The sequence below is a fragment of the Neofelis nebulosa genome, chromosome 17, assembly GCF_028018385.1.
Source record: "Neofelis nebulosa isolate mNeoNeb1 chromosome 17, mNeoNeb1.pri, whole genome shotgun sequence".
NCBI lineage: Eukaryota > Metazoa > Chordata > Mammalia > Carnivora > Felidae > Neofelis > Neofelis nebulosa.
In genome coordinates this window covers 16,355,934-16,379,194 of record NC_080798.1, presented here as the reverse complement: position 1 = coordinate 16,379,194, position 23,261 = coordinate 16,355,934, and the positions used below count along the sequence as shown (strand labels likewise).

The 23,261-nt window shown below is 38.3% G+C and overlaps 1 protein-coding gene and 1 long non-coding RNA gene across 7 annotated transcripts in view; one reads left to right on the top strand and one right to left on the bottom strand.

The window, feature by feature from the left end:
- The window catches only part of LOC131500309 (zinc finger protein 585A), a 111,786-nt gene that overhangs the window by 6,925 nt on the left and 81,600 nt on the right, over positions 1 to 23,261 (top strand). For 4 of the 6 annotated variants that reach the window (XM_058709337.1, XM_058709334.1, XM_058709336.1 and 1 more), the window contains 3 exons: positions 6,938 to 7,064; positions 7,324 to 7,416; positions 9,145 to 12,407. In XM_058709337.1, the coding sequence (XP_058565320.1) occupies positions 7,031 to 7,064; positions 7,324 to 7,416; positions 9,145 to 11,480 (2,463 nt within the window). In that variant the 5' untranslated portion in view covers positions 6,938 to 7,030 and the 3' untranslated portion in view covers positions 11,481 to 12,407. Of the gene's footprint in view, positions 1 to 6,937; positions 7,065 to 7,323; positions 7,417 to 9,144; positions 12,408 to 23,261 lie in introns of those variants that run through there. The other 2 variants (XM_058709349.1, XM_058709338.1) reach the window with 2 other exon arrangements.
- Positions 5,096 to 15,348, bottom strand: LOC131500342 (uncharacterized). Its single transcript, XR_009256247.1, has 2 exons — positions 14,307 to 15,348; positions 5,096 to 5,561 (listed from the first exon to the last, which is right to left on the bottom strand). It is a non-coding gene; the product is annotated as an uncharacterized LOC131500342 (long non-coding RNA).

The following is a 23,261-nucleotide window of genomic DNA, read 5'->3' as shown; positions in this document are numbered from 1 at the left end:
CCAGTGTGTGAAAGAGAAAAATCGGAGCACATGTATTTTTGCAAGTATATAGGGAACATGTTCAAAGAAATGACAGTGTTTTAAGCCCCATAATCAACACATCATAAAGAAGCAGACTATAATCTCTGAACACAATTAAATGAAGAAATAAAAAAGATAGCTTTCAAATAACATAATTTTAGTCATTAAAAGCCACAGGTATCTAAGATATACTTCCCAAAGAGAGAGATATACTTCTGTATTCCCTTGTCCTTCCTCTATGCTCATTCCCTCCCCTGAATTCAGTGGCCTGCTGTGTACATACAACTCCTGAATCTTTATCTCCATACTATCTCTCTATTCAACTACTTAGTATATACCCTTATATATGTCTTATCACCTAAATTTCAATACGTACAAAATTTAAATCATTATTTCTTGTTCCCCCAGCCTCCTCCTCTAATCCTTAAATCCATCGGTGACCCCAAAATCTACAGTTGGACTGAACTAATAACTGATATTGGACTGAACTAATAACTAATATTTATTTGAGTCCCTTTTTCTCACCTTCACAGCTGGTGTCAATCTTATCTTCTTAATATCAATTCCTTCTATAGCCTTACTACTCCAGTCTTAAGTTTAGTTAAGTAAGAAATTCATATTCTCTCACATGAATTGTGCAGTGGGTCTCATGACTGATTTTCCACTTTTGTCTATTCCAAATGTTCTGTTTTAAGAATACACTTTCTTCAATATATTTTTTTAAACTTTTTATTTATTTTGAAACAATTATAGATCCTAAAAGGGCATTGCAAAACATAGTACAGTGGTGGTGCACGATTCTTTTTTTTCATTACTGGTTGTAATTTGGTAATATTTTTTGAGGATGTTTGCATGTAAGGTCATGAAAGATAGTGATCTATAGTTTTCTTTTTTGTACTATCTTTGTCTAATTTTGATATCAAGGTAATGCTGGCCCCACAAAATTATTTGGGAAGTGTTCTCTTTTGTTTTCTGGATAAGACTGTAAAAATAAGGCTAACTCTTCTTTAAATATTTAGTTGAATTCTCTAATAAAGCATTCTGGGCCTGGAGATTTCTTTTTTTCAGGAGCTTTTAAATTAAGACTTTAATTTCATGATTATAGGATCATCTTTTCTGTTCCATAATAGTTGTGTTTTGTTAGTTTGTGGTTTTTGAAGAAGTAATATATTTCTTCTAAGTTTTTGGATCTATTAGCATAGAATTTTTATATTCTCTCTATTTCCTTTTAAATGGCAGCTGCATCTATAATATTTCTTTTCCTTTTTTTAAGTATTTATTTATTTTGAGACAGAGCATGCGCATGTGCACAAGTAGGGGAGGGGTAGAGAGAGAGGGAGAGAGAATCCCAACCAGACTCCTAGCTGACAGCATGGAGCCCAACTTGGGGCTTGATCTCACAAACCACGAGATCATGACCTCAGCCAAAATCAAGAGTCAGATCTTTAACCGACTGAGCCACCCAGGTGCCTCAGTATTTCTTATTTCGCTCCTGACATTGGTGATTTGTATCTTGTTTTTATCTTTGCCAGTCTAATAGCTCAGTCAACAGAGCTTATCAATTTTATTGATTTTTTTCAAATAACTGCATTGTATTTTATTGATTTTTCTTGTGTTTTTTAAAATTTTTGTTTTTAATTTCATTGATACCTGCTGTTTATTATTTTTTTTCTTCTCCTTGCTTTGAGTCTATTTTGCTCTTCTTTTTCTAGTTTCTTGATTTAACAATTTTCCCCTTTCCCTTTTTCTTAATTGATACATACTTGACATAAAATATTATATTAGTTTCAGGTATATAACATAATATGTTTCTATATGTTGTGAAATCATCACCCCAATAAGTCTAGTTAACATTCATAGTTACATATGTTACATAGTTACAATTTTTTGTGTGATGAAAATTTTTTAAGATTTACTCTTAGCAACATTCAGTATACATTACAGTATTACTAACTGTAGTCACCATGCTGTAACATTATAACCCCATGATATATTTATCTTATAACTGAAAGTTTACCTTTTGACTGCCTTCACCCATTTTGCCCACTACCCATTCCCCACCTCTGGTAACTACCAGTCTGTTCTGTGTATATGTGACTTTAGGTTTTTTTTATTTTGAGATTCACATATAAATGAGATCATATGGTAATTGTTCTTCTTTCTGACTTATTTCTCTTAGCATAATATCCTCAAGGTCCATCCATGCTGTTGCAAATGGCAAGACTCCTTTTTTACGGCCAAATGGTATTCCATTGTATATATATACCACATTTTCTTTATCCACTCATCCACTGGTGGACACTTAGGTTGCTTCCATGTCTTGGCTGTTATAAATAACGCTATAGTAAACATGGAGGGATGCATATATCTTTTTGAGTTTGTTTTCATTTCCTTTGGATAAATATCCAGACATGGAATTGCTGGATCATATGGTAGTTCTAGTTTTAATTTTTTGAGGAACCTCCATACTATTTTCTGTAGTGGTTGCACCAATTTGCATTTTTTTAAAAAAATTTTTTTAACGTTTATTTATTTTTGAGACAGAGAGAAACAGAGCATGAACGGGGGAGGGGCAGAGAGAGAGGGAGACACAGAACCAGAAGCAGGCTCCAGGCTCTGAGCCATCAGCCCAGAGCCCGACGTGGGGCTCGAACTCACGGAATGTGAGATCGTGACCTGAGCTGAAGTCGGACGCCCGACTGACTGAGCCACCCGGGCACCCCTGCACCAATTTGCATTTTTACCTATAGTGCACAAGGGTTCCCTTTTCTCCACGTCTTCATCTGTACTTGTTAATTCTTATTTTTTGTTTTGTTTTGTTTTTTGATAATAGTCGTTCTAACAGGTGTAAGGTATCTCATTATGGTTTTAATATACATTTCCCTGATGATTAGTGATGTTGAGCACCTTTTGGCCTTCTATATGTCTTTGGAAAAATATCTATTCAGATCCTCTGCCCATTTTCTAAATTGTTTCCCCTTTTCTAATGTAAACATTTAGTGCTATGAATTTCCCTTTCAGCATTGCTCTATCTGCATCCCACAGATTTTGATACATTTTCACTTTCTTTCAGTTCTGTGTATTTTCTAAATTTCTTTTGAGAATTCCTCTGTGATTTATAGGTTATTTAGAAATGTGTTACTTCATTTCCAAATATTTTGTGGCTTTCCGGATAGCTTTTGTTACTACTTTGTAATATAATTCCTTTGCAGATTTTTCTGTTGTCTTTGTTACCGATTTTTGGTTTGGTTCCATTATGATCAGAGATGCTATGTGTTATTTTAATTCTTTTAAATTTGTTAAAGTTTGTTTCACAGCCTAGGTTATGGTCTGTCTTGGTCATTCTTCTGTAGGTGTTTGAAAAGAATGTGTACTCCACTGTTGTTAGATGGAATATTCTGTAAATTTCAGTTAGATCCTATTGTTTGTTTCTTCTATATCATTGATTATTTCCTGTCTACTGTTTCTATAAATTGCTAAGTGTGGGTATTCAGGTCTATATAATTCTTTTTTAATGTTTTTTTTTTTTTTTTTTTTTTTTTTTTGAGACAGAGCATGAGCAGGGGAGGGTCAGAGAGAGAGAGGGAGACGCAGAATCGGAAGCAGGCTCCAAGCTCTGAGCTGTCAGCACAGAGCCCGACGTGGGGCTTGAACCCACGGACTGTGAGATCATGACCTGAGCTGAAGTCGGACGCCCAACTGACTGAGCCACCCAGGCGCCCCTATAATTCTTTTTTAAAATGTTCATGACTTTAGGTAGAAATAGCCATTCCTTCAATTATGCATTTACAGATGAAATTTTTTAAATATGGAGGATCATGTTTTTAAAAAACATTTTATTATGAAAAAAGTAAACATATACAAAAGTCAAGAGAATAGTATCAGGAGCCCTTGTATTTCTCGTGCCTACCACCTAGCTTTATTAGTCATCAATATTCTGCCATTTAAATTCCATCTATAACCACCCCCCCCCCCGCTCCCTCAGCTGCTGGATTATTTTAAAGCAAATCCCAAACACCATATCTTATCTGTAAATAATTTGACATGCATTTTTAAGAGATGAGAATTCTTTTTTTCTTTCTTTTTGTTTAACATAACCACTAAGTCTTTATCACATCTAAAACAACAGTAATTCCTAGATATCATCTAATACCTGGTTATGGTATTAGATCATCATCATAGGGGCGCCTGGGTGGCTCAGTCGCTTAAGCGTCCGACTTCAGCTCAGGTCATGATCTCACGGTCCGTGAGTTCGAGCCCCGCGTCGGGCTCTGTGCTGACAGCTCAGAGCCTGGAGCCTGCTTCAGATTCTGTGTCTCCCTCTCTCTCTGACCCTCCCCCATTCATGCTCTGTCTCTCTCTGTCTCAAAAATAAATAAACATTAAAAAAATTTTTTTTTAAATAAAAAAATAAAACCCATCATAAATATCTTTTTAATGTTGGTTTGTTTGTTTGTTTTTTTAATTTTTTTTAATGTTTATTTTATTTCATTTAAAAAAAATTTTTTTTCAACGTTTTTTATTTATTTTTGGGACAGAGAGAGACAGAGCATGAACGGGGGAGGGGCAGAGAGAGAGGGAGACACAGAATCGGAAACAGGCTCCGGGCTCCGAGCCGTCAGCCCAGAGCCTGACACGGGGCTCGAACTCACGGACCGCGAGATCGTGACCTGGCTGAAGTCGGACGCTTAACCGACTGCGCCACCCAGGCGCCCCTTTAATGTTTATTTTTGAGACAGAGAAAGACAGAGCATGAATGGGGGAGGGTCAGAGAGAGAGGGAGACACAGAATCTGAAACAGGCTCTGGACTCTGAGCTGTCAGCACAGAGCCTGACGTGGAGCTCGAACTCACGGACCGTGAGATCATGACCTGAGCTGAAGTCGGATGCTTAACCAACTGAGCCACCCAGGCGCCCCAATGTTGGTTTGTTTTAATGAAGGGCCAAACAAGGTCCTCAAGTTGCATTTGGTTAGTATGACTCTGAAGTTTCTTTTAATAAAGAAAAGCTTCCCTCCTATTATTTTTTCTATTGTAATTGATTTATTTATTAAAGTTTATGTATTTTGAGAGAGAGAGAGAGATAGAGAATCCCAAGCAGGCTTTGTACTGTCAGCGCACAGCCTGATGCAGGGTTCAAGCCCACGAACTGCAAGATCATGACCTGAGCCAAAATCAAGAGTTGGGCACTTAACTGCCTGAGCCACCCAGGTGCCCTTATAATTTATTTTTTGAAGAAAGGGGTCATTTTCTGCCTTCTGGATTAGCTTACGTTTCAGTCTTAATATTGTTCAATATGTTTCTCTCACTTTCACTTTACCTGTGAATGATTTGTTAGATTTAGAGGCTGAATGAGATTCAGGTTGGATTTTTCTTTTTCTTTGTTAAGAATACTTAATAGATGGTATAATGAAATCAATTACTATATAATGTCAGGATGCACATATTTGGTTATCTCTCTTTTTGTGATGTTAAAATTGATTGTTGAATGTAGATGTTATTAGCTGGTCTATCATTGTAAACATCTCTTCAGTCTTTCACCTGAAACAGTTAAGCAATTGTTTACTGAATTAGTGAATACTGAATAAATTAATGATTACTGAATAAATTCATTATTTCATTAGGAATTACAAAATTATGATATTCTAATTCTACCCTAACAACTTCATTTATTTGCTAGAATTGTTATGTAAGAAACTTCCTTCATCATTTATTTGGTTATCCTGCAATAGGGAGCTTCTATGGAAAAAAATTCACATAAATCTGATTACCTTAATCACCTTTACTAAAAGTAAAAAAAATCCCTGTTTTATGATCAAACTGTTTTTTCCATAATCACCTTCCTGACATGTCATGCAGACTTCTCTCCATTATATATATATATTATTGGTGTTCCCCAAACTCATCATGTATTTTCCTGTCTCCTCACCTTTGCTTCTGTCTTCTCTGGGAAGTGACCTCCTTTACCCCCCATTCTGTATTACACTTATCATATTTCAACTTAAATTCAACTAATACAAACTCACTGCCCCATGTCGAATACACTTTTTCCTTTTTTGGGTCCTCAGTGTGTTGTTCCATTTGAGAGATTTACTTTTTGACACTTAAGTGAACTTGTGTCTATTTTTTCCCTTCTTTTAAATCTTAGGTCTTTTAAGTTGCTAGAAGATTAGAAACATAAATAATCCATTTCTTTGTTCTCAGGACTAGCATAATGGCTGGTCCTAAATTGCTCAGAAACTGTATAATAGGTCATTCATCCACTTGCTAGAAGACTAAGAGAGAGCCTATTTCATTCTTCAGTTTTGAAAAATAAGTAATTAACTGACTGTAGTATAGAATAAATGGCAGAAATTCTTTCTTAGATTTCTTTCTCCCACAAAATGATTGTGTAAAACTAGATATTTTAATATGCACCCTGAATGAAATACCATTTTTTAAAAGTTTCTGTACTACACAGGTGTAGGCATTTATCAGAACTTCAAATGGTACATTGTGGATTTGTACATTTCATTGTGTGAAAATTTTACCTTAAAAAAGGTAAACAAACATTATACTCTAGTTAAATGATTTACATTCTGACGTATTTAGGATGAAGTGTACTGGCATCTACACTTTACTCTGAACTGCATAAAAATGAGATGGATTGATGATAAAAGGATGGATAAATGTATGATAAAACAAATAGAGCAAAATGTTAATGATAGATTCTAAGTGGGGAAACAGGTTTTCACTCTACAAATTCTTTTAAATTTTGTGTACGTTCAAAATTTTCCATAATAAAATGTTAGGGAAATGGGAGGTGAGTTTTTAGAAAGAGGAAATAAATTAATAACAACAAAACCCACATTCCATATTCCTAGTCTCCATCCCCCAAAGCTAACTATTCATATTGAACAGGAAATGTTCCCTTACAGGGATCGGTGTCCTTCAGGGATGTGGCTGTAGATTTCAGCAGAGAGGAGTGGCAGCATCTAGACCTTGCTCAGAGAAACTTGTACCGGGATGTGATGTTGGAGACCTACAGTCACCTGCTTTCAGTAGGTAAGCACAGTTACTCAGATCCACAGTGAGAGTATTTCTGTTCTCAGTTGCTGAATGCTGTGAGATATCTGAAGTATGTAATGTTTTTGACTTTGATTTGTCTAGGGTTCTTTATCCCCTTGGGCATTCTGAACATTACTCTGTTCCAAGAAATAAATGGTTACATTCCTGAAGAACAAAACTTCATTGAACAAGACTATTGATTACATTTTGAAACACAATTAGCTGGATCCAGTCTTTTATCATTTCTCATAAACAGGGTATGAAGTTCCCCAACCAGAAGTTTTCATGTTGGAGCAAGGAAAGGAGCCCTGGGCATTGCAGGGTGAGAGCCCACATCAGAGCTGTTCAGGTGAGTGTGCATGACCAGACAGGTGGGAGAAAGGGGAGCTCTCAGCTGTCTTGAAAAAGACTGGCATCTTTAAAATGCTATTAAGATGACTGTTTTGGAAGGTTCTAATTTTTTTGTTCTAATTTACTGCTTGAGGACCCTTGACATTGGCCTCTCAAATAACTAAATGCTTTCATCATTTCTAACCATGTTCTTTGGCTTTTTGGAGTCTGGATCACATGCTAATCTGCCTCATTAAGGATTTTTTTTTTTCTTTCTGTCTTCCCCATTGTCTATGATTCTTTATGCATTCAGGCATTCATGGATCTGCTTTCGTTCAAACTTACTATATGTCACACTCCCATTCTCATAGTCCTCTATCCTTTCTTTTTTTCGACTATGAGATGCTTCAGAATATTATGTCCATCCAGGCTCTCTTCCTATTTTCTCCATAGGCACTGACATAAGATTTCTTATTTCCTTGTTCCCCATGTCTTTCACCCAACTGATGACTTGGGGGTAATTGTCACTTAACCTTTAGAAGTACTTTTCTGCTATTTCCTTCCAATATTGGTTGACGTTACACTAACTGGGGTCTCTCTGCCTCATTGCCTGATTTTTGTAATTGCTTTATTTCTATACTTCACGTGATGAAATTTGAGTTTAATTGTGGTCCTCATTCAGGGCACACTGTCATTATTAGTCTGGGTAAAGATTCTCTATGACTGCAGTTTCACTTTTTATGGTTTTCATTACCCACAGTCAGCCATGGTCTGAAAATATTAAATGGAAAATTCCAGAAATAAACAATTTACAAGTTTTAAATTGTGTGCCTTTCTGAGTAGCCTTGTGAAATCTTATGCCATCCCACTCCATCCTGCCCACGAGTTGAATCATCCCTTTGTCCAGCATATCCACGCTGTATATACTACCTGACCACTAGTCACTTAGTAGCCTTCTCGTTTGTCAGATTGACTGTCACATTGCAGTGCTTCTGTTCAAGTAACCCTTATTTTACTTAACAGCGGCCCCAGAGCAAAAGAGTAGTAATGGTGGCAGTTGTGGTATGCCAAAGAGAAGCCATAAAGTGCTTCCTTTAAGTGAAAAGCTAAAACGTTCTTCACTGAATAAGAAAAAAAATCAGGTTTGGTACCTCTGAGGATTCAGACAGACATCCAGTGAGTGTCTTGGAACATGTCCTGTTCCGATAAGGGAAGGGACTCCTGTATTTTGTTTTTTGATTTATTCCCATTTCTTTCTTTTCCCCACACCCATCTCACTTCTCACTGTAGGCAACTGTTTTATGTGATGGAAACATATTTTTTAATTCGTGCATATTCTTTTAAAATTTAAAGTGACTTGGGGTATGTATTATTATATAAATGTTACTGTGCTATATAGCTTGGGTTTTGCCTTACTTTTTCTACTTCTGTCCATGGTGGATTATGTTCATAAAGTTTATTCCCTCTAACCATTTGATTGTATCCCAGAATGTTCCTATCACCACTGTTACCCGCCTCCTCCTCAAATGAGTCACCCTCACCCTTTTCTCTGTGTTCAACTTGGATGATCCATATGACCCTCCCCTCTAGCCTCTGCTAGCTGCTCTTTCAGCTAAACCATCATTCTCCTCTGTGAAGGAGAGTTTAGATTGCAGACTTCACAGCAGAGAATCCATGAAAAAGCTTCTTTTCTACATTGAGAAGGAAGGTGATGCTACAAGTGATATTTTGTTGTATTTCATTCTAGAAGAATTGTGGCAGATTGATGACCAGACAGAAAGCTATCAGCAAAGAGAAAACAAATCTTTAAGAGATGTTGTTTTCATCAAGAAAATACTGACTGCAAAGAAGGATTATGAATATAAGGACATTAGAAAAATAATCCATGTGAGCCAAAACATTCTTTCCCCCAAAAGAGCCCATCAGTGTGATTCATTTGGAAACGCTTTGAAGCATAATTTAGATTTACACAGTCATTATAGAAACAGTGCATCAAAGAACATGAATAAGATTACTGAATATGGTAAAATTTCTTCCTCTACTGACCCTGAGTGTTCTCCAACAGGAGAGAAGTTATGGGACCATAATCAATGTGGAAATATCCTCAGCTATAAACAAGCACCCTCTCAACATCAAAAAATTCATACTGGGGAGAAATCTTACGAATGTGCTGAATTTGGAAAGATCTTCACCCAGAAGTCACAGCTCAGGGTACATATGAAAGTTCATACAGGAGAAAAACTCTATGTGTGCATTGACTGTGGGAAAGCTTTTGTAAAGAGGCCAGAATTCATTATACATCAGAGAACCCATACTAGAGAGAAGCCCTATAAGTGCAGTGAATGTGGAAAAGCTTTTTTCCAAGTATCTTCTCTCTTAAGGCATCAAAGAATTCATACTGGAGAAAAACTTTATGAATGCAGTGAATGTGGAAAAGGCTTCTCTTACAACTCTGATCTCAGTATACACCAGAAAATTCATACTGGAGAGAGACACCATGAATGCAGTGATTGTGGCAAAGCATTTACACAAAAGTCCACGCTCAAGATGCATCAGAAGATTCACACAGGTGAGAGATCTTATATATGTATTGAATGTGGACAGGCCTTCATACAGAAGACACACTTGATTGCACACCGAAGAATCCATACTGGAGAAAAACCATATGAATGCAATAACTGTGGGAAGTCCTTCATTTCTAAGTCACAACTCCAGGTACATCAACGAATTCACACAAGAATGAAACCCTTTATATATACTGAATATGGGAAGATCTTCAACAATAGTTCCAATCTCATTACACATAAGAAAGTTCAAATTAGAGAGAAATCGTCCATATGTACTGAATGTGGTAAGGCCTTTACGTACAGGTCAGAACTGATTATACATCAGAGAATTCACACTGGGGAAAAACCTTATGAATGCAGTGATTGTGGAAAAGCCTTTACTCAGAAGTCAGCACTCACAGTGCATCAGAGAATTCATACAGGAGAAAAATCTTACGTATGCATGAAATGTGGACTAGCCTTTATCCAGAAGGCTCACTTGATTGCACATCAAATAATTCATACTGGAGAGAAACCTTATAAATGTGGCCACTGTGGGAAATCCTTTACTTCCAAGTCACAACTCCACGTACATAAACGAATTCACACAGGAGAGAAGCCTTATATGTGCGCTAAATGTGGGAAGGCATTTACCAACAGGTCAAATCTCATTACACATCAGAAAACTCATACAGGGGAGAAGTCCTATATATGTCCTAAATGTGGAAAGGCCTTCACACAAAGGTCAGATTTGATTACACACCAGAGAATTCATACTGGAGAAAAACCTTATGAATGTGGTACCTGTGGAAAAGCCTTTACCCAAAAGTCACACCTCAATATACACCAGAAAATTCATACCGGAGAAAGACAATATGAATGCCATGAATGTGGGAAAGCCTTCAATCAGAAATCAATACTTATTGTGCATCAGAAAATTCATACAGGAGAGAAACCTTATGTATGCGGTGAGTGTGGTAGAGCTTTCATCCGGAAGTCAAACTTCATTACTCATCAGAGAATTCATACTGGAGAGAAACCTTATGAATGCAGTGATTGTGGGAAATCCTTCACGTCCAAATCTCAGCTCCTGGTGCATCAACCAATTCACACAGGAGAAAAACCGTATGTGTGTGCTGTGTGTGGGAAAGCCTTTAGTGGCAGATCAAATCTCAGTAAACACCAAAAAACCCATACAGGAGAAAAGCCCTACATCTGTTCTGAATGTGGGAAGACCTTCAGACAGAAGTCAGAGTTGATTATACATCATAGAATCCACACTGGAGAGAAACCTTATGAATGCAGTGACTGTGGCAAATCTTTCACTAAGAAATCACAACTCCAAGTGCATCAGCGAATTCACACAGGAGAAAAGCCTTATGTATGTGCTGAGTGTGGGAAGGCTTTCACAGACAGGTCAAATTTGAATAAACATCAGACAACACACACTGGAGACAAACCCTATAAGTGTGTAGTCTGTGGGAAAGGCTTCGTCCAGAAATCTGTGCTCAATGTCCATCAGAGTATTCACACTTGAGAAGAACAGTGTGAGAAAACCTCAGTGAGATCAGGTCTGATTGTATATCATTAAATTTGTTAGCAGAAAAATATGCATATTATAAGTAGAAATACCCCATCAAAGTGTCTCACATTATTGTAAAGAATAGGGCCCTGAATGAAGGGGGCCCTTCCCACATTACCACCACCTTCATTAAACCTTGAAGCGTTCATACTAGGAAAATTGATAGAAGGCTTCTCATAAAAATATGATGGGACATTGTTACCAGATTCTGCATAAGAGAGGTTATATTAAGTCATGTTAATGATAATCCTGTTTACTGTGGAATAGGTAGATTACCAACAGGTTGAATGGTACAACAACATAATGTATATGATAGTGACAGATCCTGAGTTCTGTGAGATGTTTGCTGCAGAACACATTATCTAACACCGTTTGGGGTGTTTTCTCATTCTTCTGCTGAATCTAACATGGTTGTGTGTGTCTGGTCCCCCATTGAGTATTTCCATCAAGAAAGAGATAACTCAGTAAAAAAGTTCTTTATGTATGCAGACACAAACCTCCGGGTGTATGTTGACCCATTATCCTCTAGCATCATGACTTGTAACCCCACCCCTTATCATCTCTACCACTAAAGTGTATTTGACCCTCATTAGTTCCTAGAATATTGTCTTCTGACACCCACATAATTGCATTAGTGCTAAATACTAATGTCTGCTGACTGCCATTATCTCATTTAGCTCCCAACATAGTGTTTTGTGAACCTCCACTACCCTCAGGAAAGCTTCTCAAAAAAATTTTCAGGTCATTTTGGTCAACTTTTCATCTCCATCTCCCTTTTGCTGTCATAGTTCTTCCAGCTTATTTGTCTGCCTTAATGCCCTGACATTTATAATAATAACAAATTAGAAACTCATACTAAAACACACCTCAACATTTGTTCAAGTCTTCTCTGTGTCCCATCTTTATGCCATGGACCCCACAAGCACCTTCTCCCCATGTGCCTCAAACACATCAGTTCAGGTCCTGCCTCAGGGCCTTTGCATCTACAGCACTCATATCTGTGTAGTTAGCTCCTTCATGTCTTCCAATGGCACCTCTTCACAGAGGCTTTCCCTGTGCTTTCCTGCCTGGTTTAAAATTTTGACCCTCTCCCCTCTATCCTTTATCCTTCTCCATAGCACTTATTGCCACAATGCCCTGTATATTTTACTTGTCTGTGGCTCCTACGTTAGAATGTTTTTCTGTTTTGTTCACCACTTTGAACCTTGACCCGTGCCTGACAACAACAGACATTCCATGAATGCACACTGTGAAGTGTTGACCCTGCTCATCACAACTTTCCTTTAATCTTTTCTGTATTGCAGCATACGATGCTGCAATGGGGAGAACCAACTTGCCTAAAACACCAGGCTTTTTCAGCTTGTTTTTACCTGGCCTCTGCCTCCTTTCCCCAAAGCTGAAACATTATTATAAACCTTTTGCCTGATGCCAGCCAATTTAAAGAAGGGAAAACTGAGACAGGAAATCCCGCATAGATGCTTGGTGTTCAGGATTTCCTACCATGATTGTGAAATTCGCAGCTCCAAATACCCCACCCCAGACCCTCACCTATAGACCCACTCCTCATGTCCCGACAGGCCCACAGCTAATAGTATGAAGGGGCTGAGAGCAGGGCAGACCTTCCTGGGAAGTTAGGTGTCTGACCCAAGACTGGCAGCAGTGGTCTCTCAAATGCAGGCAGAGGGTCTGACTGAACACTCAGCTGTTGGGCAGCCAAATTGGAAAGAGCAGAATGGTTCCTCTAGGTCAGTCCACTGGTAACAACTGGGAGTGGCAAGTAATGGGGTTGTGCAAGGTGCTGTTGCCTTTGTGAATAACAGCATTGTGGTTGGGGATGGGGACAGAACCTTGTCAGGGGGCAAGGCTGGGAATACTCCTGAACCCTCTCACCCAAATTTGGTAGTGCCATTACTCCACCTTGGATCGATGTCTGATCCATCACTAACTCCCTTCATCTCACCCTTTGACAGTATCTGATGATCCACCATACTCTTACTCCTATCTTAGAACAATGTATGGTAGGTGATCCACTGTTAACCCCCTTTATCTCATTCAGTACTGTATCTGGGGCTTCACTAAATGTCTTGCAACCCACTATTATGCCTCAATTTATGACAGTGTTTGCTGACCCCCTCAAGAGAGTGTCTGAAGGACACCCCCCCCACACACTTCTTACCCCACTGCAGCACAGTATTTGCACACCCATTATCCCTCTTTCACTCAGTACTACGTTTATCACCCCTCCTTAATTCCAGGAAATACTGTCCTGGAGATGTCATTACCTCCTCCACAACTAACCTCCAGCATGATGTCTGTCACTTCACTTGTGACAAAGCCTAGTAATCTCCATATTCCCCATTTATTCCCACTTTTCATGTAAGTAGTAACTGATGACCACTTCCTACAATCTTCAGAATAGGAAGTTGTGATATACCCCACCTAATCCAACTATTAATATCTTCTGATACTTTTACTACACTTCTAGTAGGATGCTTTGTGATCCCCCTTCATTACTTGTCCATTGCAACAATGGTGACTAATGATCTCCCATTTCCCCATCTAGCAGTGTTTGTAACTGTCCCCAACCCAGCATGTGGTGATGCCCTCAATACCTTCTCTGAACACTGGTGTCATTAACCTGCTTCCCTCCACACAAGTAAGGGCAATGACTGGTAATGCACCATAAACTCCACATTATCCATCTGCATTTTGGAGCCTCCACTATCCCCCTCTATAGTACCTACATTAATAACCAGCAAAAAGTCTGCTGATGTCCATTACCTATTAAGAGTGTCTGTGAACCTTCCATTAAACCTTCCATTAAATACTGGTAGTTTGCTTTTCCCCATTGGTCTCCACTAACATAATGCTGGTTCCCCATTGCCCATATTGCTTCATGAGGCCCCTGTGTGGCTACTGCCAAGTTCTCCAGCATCGCTTCTCCACATCCCCACTGTTTACATGGACAAGAAACCTGGAAGAGAGAGAAGGGATGAGGATGAGGTCCTAGCCTCATAGGCCCCTCTGGGGAATTAGTGACCCAGAGTGGGCTGGGGAGGATCTGAGGGGCCCAGGAGACCACCAGCTGGGATTCCCATGATGCAACCAGAATAGAGTAGGCTGTGGATGTGGATTCAAATCCTGGTGCCAACACTGATCTGCTGAGGATTCTGGGCCAGTCCAGCAAACCTTCCCCCTGAGCCTCAATTGCCTCACCTGTAAAATGGAATTACTGAGACTGAAGTGACTTAATCAGGGCTGAATAAGGGAGCAGGGCTAGTGGTTACCAATTAGGGTATCCTGTTGTTGTTAATATCATTACTATTTATAAATGGACACAGCATCTGACCAACATCTGCATGACTGTGCCCAAACCTCACAGAGGGAAACATGTTATTTTTTTTTGGTCAATTCCAATTATTTCTCTTTTATATGTATTATGATATTATAGTACTGAGATATTTTTAAAGTCAGACTTATTGAGGTGTGGATAATCACCCTTTTTAGTGTAGAATTCTGAGAGTTTTGACAAATGACAATTATGTAATCAACACCACAGTCAAGACAGAGAACATTTCCTTCACTCCCCAGCATTCCTTCCTATCCCATTTTAGGCAGTCTCCCTACTTCCAGCCTCTTGCAGTCACTAACTTGATCTGTTACTGGTCTCTATAGTTTTGCCTTTTCCACGGTGTTACAGAAATATATGGGTATCTGTATGTACATATGTATGTATCCTTTTGAGTCTGACATCTTTCATTTTGTGATGTATTTGAGATTCATCCACATGGTGGTATGAGATACAGGTGAAAATAAGCTGATGAAAAGATGCTCAACGTCATTAGTCAGGAGAATGCAAATTAAGACCGTGATGAGATACTACTACACGCTTAGAATGGCTTAAAATAATTTTTTTTTAAATAGTACCAAAAGTTGTCATGGATGCAGAGCAATGGACACTTTAATGCGTTACTGTTGGGAAGGTAAAATGATATATCCACTCTGGACAAAAATTTAGCAGGTTCTTATAAAATTAACCATATACCATATACTATGAACCAGCAGTTCTGCTCCTCAGTATTTAACCTAGAGAAATGAAAAATTATATATGGACTCAAATGTTGACAGAAACTATATTCACTTGCCAAAAGATTGGAAACAACCCAAATGTAGTGGGTGAATAATTCAATAAATTGTAGGACATACAATGAGATACTACTTACACATAAGAAGGAATAATTTATTGACACAAGTTACAATATGGATGAATCTCAAAAAAGTATGTTTTACCATGTGATAATTTAAATTATATTTGATAAAAGATTATTAGATATTAGATTATAAATATAGGTTTGGATAATTTTATATGTGCATATTACTATTATAGTAATGTATATTTACAATATATAGCACATTATATTTATTGTATATTAAAATGTTTATTTATATAATATCTAATATGTATGATTACTGAATTATGTAACTTTTATATCAGACTTTCACACTTAAGTTATTTATATTTTTACATGTTTACATTTAATGTTTATAGTGTAAAGTTATAACTATAATAAAAGGGGCATACGGTCTCTGGAGAGCCTGCGGTTGTAGCTGGTCAGCATTTTTATTATTTGTCAGCAGCTCAAGCATCAAGAAAGCTTGTTCCACTGTGGACCTTTGCTCAGCTGTGTTCTCTGAGAGTACTCTGCTTCCCCAGCGCCCATGCTGCAGCTTGCTGTCCTTTTCTATTCTTTGGAGAACCCCCTGCCACCACCATCTCCACCATTAGTGGAGTAACACACTTCTTGGGATCACTATTTTGTACTATATTTGTATTGCAAGTACCACTATCTGACCTGATATTAAATGTTTCTGGTTTGGGTTTATCATTTCCCCCCTCCCCACTGGACTGTCAACCTCATGATGCCCAGGCTTTGTCTTCTTTCAACTGTGTTCAGGGCACCCAGCACAGCACTAGCACAAAGTAGACACTCAGTATAAGTTTAAGTGGAAAAATGAATGATAGTAATAACAGTTGACCACGTGCCCCACACTGAGTGAGCTAAACTCCAGGGGTAGGGGATGAGGAAGGGAGGGTGGGTTGGTTACAGTCCCCTAATTCAAGATTTAATGCCCCTCCCCACACTTCAGCACACCTAAGCCCTAACCCTTTCTCACCCAACCACCCATCCTTCCCGTCCCTAGTGTATCTGACTTGCATCCTTCCCCAGTGTCCACAAGGTCCGTGCTGTCTCCGTACTCAGTCTCCTGGTTGCTGTGGGTAGGCCATGTAAAATGGGAAGGGACAATAGTGGGGAACCAACAGGGAACCATTCTGTCAGCATCCACCCCAGAACTTCTGTATCCCATCATTCCATGTGGTCTGCCCTCCATGAGGTCTACCTCCTCCACCAGAGGAACCACCAGTGGATATGAAACCCTGAGGACAAGAGGAATGTGGCAGGGCTGAGGTTTCCCAGCCCCAAGCACATTGCTGGACAATAAATATGACACAATGTGGCAGGTGTTGACATTTATGGCAAGGTTGGGTTAAAGCCATGATTGTTGGGGTGCCCGGGAGGCTCAGTCAGTTAACTGTCCGACTTCGGCTCAGGTCATGATCTCACTATTCATTGGTTTGAGGCCCGCATCAGGCTCTGCTGACAGCTCAAAGCCTGGAGCCTGCTTTGGATACTGTGTCTCCCTCTCTCTCTGCTCCTCCTCTGCTTGTGCTCTGTCTCTCAAAATGAATAAATGTTAAAAAAAAAAAAAAAAAAAAAGCCATAATTGTCATGGGCACTTGCCCTAATGGCAGGATAGGCTGAGCACACCAGCCTCAGCCATCAATTGGGACTACTGGTGCTGGTGTGGCTGTTACCTATATTATACCCTACCCCGCCCCACCCTACTTCCCATGCCATACATCATACCATACCATAACCATACCATACACTTACTAACCATTTTACATAATTCCATAATTATATTAATTATATTATTGTACTGAAGTATAATTAATATAATTTAGAAAAGCTCTGTCATTATTTGCACTATGCCTGTAATTATTAAGATACCATGTTTAATACCAACTCTGATGCTAAGAAGTCCTGTATCCCTTCCGCCTTCTGCCACCTTCAGGTGGCAGTGACGTTTGCACTATATTTACACCATAGTGCTACCTCTAGAAGTGACGTTTTCCCCTCTGTCAAATGAGCTCTATTAGATTACTCCCTTAGTGATATTATAATTGTACTATTTTAATATTTATTATAATAGCATTGCTATTAAAACAAAAATTGGTGTTTCCATCCGTGAAATGGGACAATGTAATCACCACTTTAATACAATCATTTGAATTACATTAAGGTTATGACTATAATTGGGGTGCTTGGCTGGCTCGGTTGGTAGAGCATGTGACTCTTGATCTTGGGGTCATGAGTTCCAGCTCCATGGTGGGCATAGGAATTACTTTTTAAAAAGTTTATGACTATAATTAATGTCAATTCTGAAAACCTATGGTGTGTTCCATTACACTCTGGAAAATGGCATGTTTATAATGCATCCCTGACTACATTATTAATTGCTATGTAACAAGCTACTCAAAACCTAATGACTTAAAACAATAAATATTTATGCTCTCAGTTTCTGAGGGCCAGAAATTTGGGAACACCTTAGCTAGGTGGTTCTGGCTTAGGAACTCTCAAGAGGTTAAGTCATACTGTCAGGAATGATGACAATTTTATAAACTAGAGGGAAATAGTCCACATATTACAAGGTCTCTGTGAGGTTTAAATGACAGAACCCAGTACACAGCACTAATAGTGATTGATGATGATGGTGATAATTTATTAAGTGAGTGCACCAGTCCCTGTTCTAGGCACTTTAAATCTATAATAAATCCATCCACACAACTGCTTAAGATGGGCTCATTATTCCCATTTCATAGATGAAGAATGTGAGTTGTAGAGAAGTAAAGTGTCGTGGACTCTGGGTCTGGGATTCTCTCTTGTCCAGCAGGACAGCAGACTCAGGATTGAAATGTGAGAGGCTAATGTCTGGGAGGAGACAAGAGCCTCGAGTAAGAGTTCTTGCTCCGTTTTTATTTGGATCAGAAAGCTTACAAGTGTGATGGACGTGCACAAAGAGACAATGAAACCATGAACATTAACTCATGGGTATGAGGGAAAGGGGGTTTTGAAGATATGCAGTATTAGGGGTTTGGATCAATACAAAACAAAATCCTGGCACCAACATCCTTGCACCGGGCAGATGGTTTCTTCATTTATTTTACAGCAGGCATGAGGCGCCAGCTCTGTTTACCTAAACTGGCCTAGGGTACAAGAAAGACTGAACATGCTACCTCAGGGTCAACAAGGCATGTTTCTTTTGCTAATTAGCTCCATTCTGGGCAATTTCACCCTGCTGCGGGTCTATAGCCTTGTTTACTAATTTGCCTATGTTGATCCTTCCTTCCTGTGAACGCAGCTTTCTGCTATTGTACTAAATTGGGGGGTGCTTCCACCCTGAATACCTAATCTTGTTTACCTAATCTTGGATGTTTTCATCCTGAGATTTTCTATTCCTCTACCTTTGTCCTATACTGGGGGCCTTTGCCCTGTTTACCTAATCTTGTTTACCCAATCTTTGGTGTGTTCATCCTGTGGCTTTCTAATTCTTTATGCCTTGTTAACCTATCGTGCAACCTCAGGGAATTCCTAAACTTATTCCCCACAGTAAAGGAACTTGCTCAAGATAAAAAGCTAATAAATAGCATAGGGGGATTCAAGCCCAAGCCCGTTGGCTGCAAGATCCATTATATTAATCCCCTTGGAATGCTGCCCCTTAAAAGTCATCATTAGTATAATCACTTACAATTTGAATTATAGTATATACAACTATAGTTAAGGCGTGGTTGTAATACTTCTCTCCGAATAGGCTGGTTATTCCTATACCCCCACTGCACCCCAAGAAATAGTACATCATTAACATCATTATTATCTTAATATTATAAATGGTGTAAGCCTGGGGGATTCCTAAGCTTATCCCCCACACTTTACAAAGAAGAGTCACAAGTATTCACACCCTGGAGAGAATGTAGTTATATACTGACCCATCATTCCTGAAGCAGGGAAGGCAGAAGGTCAGGGTCAGAAGCAGTTAAGAGATTAAGGGTGACACAAACTGGAAAATGGCATCAACCTCCCATCACCAGAAGCCTCCTGAGACTGTTTTGTTGACACAACATGGTAATGAATGGCTTAATGACATTAGTGATTATGATTACACCAGTTCTAGAAGCTGTTGAGAAGAAAGGACATTTTCTGTTTCTTATGCTAGAAAGTAGTAGGAAGGCCTAGAATTATTAAACTTGAAACACAGAAATTGCATAGTGAGTGCTGACTGCAAAGGGAGCTCCCTAAGATACTTAAACTGTGGACAGGGATGAAGAGGATGCACACAGAAAGAATTATACTGGGGTTCTCTAGGATGTTTGTTTGTTGTTGTTTTTAATTATTATAGCTGAGTACATTGATATTGGGCCTCACTACTCATATCTAAATTATCTGGATGATTTTTTAATATATAGATTTCTGGGCCCCACCACCAGTTTCTGTTCTAGCATATGTGAGCTGGGGACCAAGAATCTAAATTTCTCACAGGTTCCCAGGTGATGGTGATACTGTTGGTAGTCAAGTCTCACTGTGAGCAACAAAGACCTAGAGAGGTCAGTGGTTCACTCAAAGGCATAGAGCTTAGTAAAAGGTAGATGGCAACTAAAGCCAGCAAGTATGAGTCTAGAAACTAAGGGATATCTAAGAGAGAGGATGGATGGCAAAAGTTCAACAAATATCCTCCTGTCAGAGGCCTGGTAAGATTGATCCAAGGAATCTTTCCTGGTCCCCCAGACAACTCAATGAAGTTGAAGAATATGTCTGGGGCAATCAGTCTTTAGTGGTTAGGAGGGCACTGGAAGCAAACTTAGTTGTATTAAAGATGAGATGTTGGACTGCCTAGAAGTGGATAAATGTGATGAAAACCATGACTATGCTTAGAAGAGACAGATGTAAATCTTTGTAAGCCTGGATTAAGCAACAGTTTCTTAGATGACGTTTAAGCACAAACAAAAAACAAGTAAATTAGACTTTACCAAAATTAAATACTTTTGTGAGTCTAAGGATGTTATCAGGAAGATGCAAAGACAATCCACAGAATGGGAACAATATTTTCAGATCATCTCTCTGATAGGAGTCTAGTATCCAGGATATATAAAGAACACTTAGACAGTAAAAAGACAACTCAATCTCAAAATAAGCAAAGAATTTGAAGACATTTCTTCAAAGGAGACATACAAATGAGCAATAGCCCATGGAAAAATGCCCAACATCATTAAAGAAATGCAAATCAAAACCACAACAAAATACTATCTTGTACCCATTAGGATAGCCATTTTTTAAAAATGGGAAATAGTGGAGTGCCTGGGTAGCTCAGTCAGTTAGGCATCCAACTCTTGATCTCACAACTTGTGAGTTTGAGCCCTGCATCAGGTTCTGTGCTGACAGTGCGGAGCCTGCTTGGGATTCTCTCTCCCTCTCTCTCTGCCCCTCCCCCACACTCTCTCTAAAAAATAAATAAACTTTTTTAAAAATGGAAAATAGTAAGTTTTAGTGAAGTTGTGAAAAAAATTGGAACCCTCACAAGATTGCTGACATAGATTTCATATACCTGTTGGCCATTTTTATGTCTTCTTTGCAGAAATGTGTATTCAAATCTTTAGCCCATTTTTACATAGAGGTACTCAGTAGATTTTGTTTATTGTCTTGCTATTAAGTTGTAGGAATTTCTTATATATTTTAGAAATTAACTCCTTATCTGATATGGTTTGCAGTTATCTGATATTTTCTTCTAGTCCACAGGTTGCTTTTCACTGTGTTATTTCCTTTGCTGTGCAGAAGCTTTTTAATTTGATGCAGTCTCACTGGTCTGGTTTTGCTTTGGTTGCCTCTGCTTTTGGTGTTGTATCCATGTTGTAAAGCTTTTCCTCTATGATTTCTAGGAGTTTTATAGTTTCAGAACTTACATTTAAGTTTTTAATCCATTTTGGGTTGATTTTTATGTATGGTATAATACATAGATCCAATTTCATTCTTATGTAGGTGGAGATTCAGTTTTCCTAACGTAACAATTTGTTAGAGACTGTCCTTTTCCCATTGTGTATTCTTGCCATCCTTGCTGAAGATCAATTGATCTTGTACGTGTGGATTTAGTTCTGGGCTCCCTGTTCTGATCCGTTGGTCTATAAGGTCTGTCTATATGTCTGTCTTTTTACCAGACCATAATGTTTTAATTACTAAGGCTTTGAAATATATTTTGAAATAAGGAAGTGTAATGCCTCAGTTTTGTTCTTCTTTCCCAAGATAGTCTTGGTTATTTGGAGACTGTTTCCATGTGAGTTTTAGAATTCTATTGTAAGAAAGTAGCCCAGTCTCATTCCTTTGTATGTAAAAATTTTCCCAGCACCATTCATTGAAGAGACTATCCTTTCCGCCATTGTATTTTCTTGGCTCCTATGTTGTAAATTAATTGACCATCTACATGTAGGTTTATTTCTGGGTTCTCTATTCTGTTCCATTGAACTATATGTCTGTTTTTATGCCAATACCGTATACAGTTTTGATTACTATAGCTGTGTAATATAGTTTGAAATCAGGAAGTGTGATGCCTATAGCTTATAGTTTTCTTAAGAATGCTTTAGCTACTTGGAGTCTTTCAGTTCCATCAAATCTTAGGATCATTTGTTCTATTTCTGTGAAAAGTGCCATTGGAATTATAAGAGGGATTACATTGCATAGTATGGAAATTTTAATGTTAATTCTTCTAGTCTAAGAACATGGAATATCATTCCATTTATTTGTGTCTTTTTCATTTACTTTTATCAGTGTCTTACAGTTTTCAATATGCAGGTCTTTCACTTCCTTAGTTAAATTTATTCCTAGGTATTTTATTCTTTTCAATACCACTGAAAATGGGATAGTTTTCTTAATTATTTCTGATAGTTTGCTACGAGTGTATAGAAATGCAAGTGATTTTTGTATATTGATTTTGTGTCCTGCAACTTTACTGAATTCATTTATTAGTTCTACAAGGTTTTTTGGTGAAATCTTTAGGGTTTTCAAAAGATATGCTCCTGTCATATGCAAATAGTGATAGTTTTATTTCTTCCTTTCCAATCGAATGTCCTTTATTTCTTTTTCTTTCCTAATTGCTTTGGCTGAGACTTCCAACATTATATTGAACAAAAAAGGTGAGTGTGGGTCCTTGTCCCTGATCTTAAAGGAAAAGTTTTCAGCTTTTCACCATTTAGTATGATGTTGGCTGTGGGCTTGTCATACATGACCTTTATTATGTTGAGGTAAATTTCCTGTCTACCCAGTTTGTTGAGAGTTTCATCATAAATGGATGTTGACTTTTTCAAAGGTTCTTCCTGCATCTATTGAGATGATCATATGATTTCTGTCCTTATTTTTGATAGTGTGGTGTATTACATTGATTCATGAATGTTTAATAATCCTTGCATATCCGGAATAAATCCAGGTCATGGTGTATGATCCTTTTAATGTATTGGTGAATTTGCTTTGCTAATACTTTGTTGAAGATTTTTACACCTATGTTCATCAGGGATCTTGACCTGTAATGTTCTTTTCTTGTGGTGTCCTTTTCTGGTTTTAGTCTCCCACTACT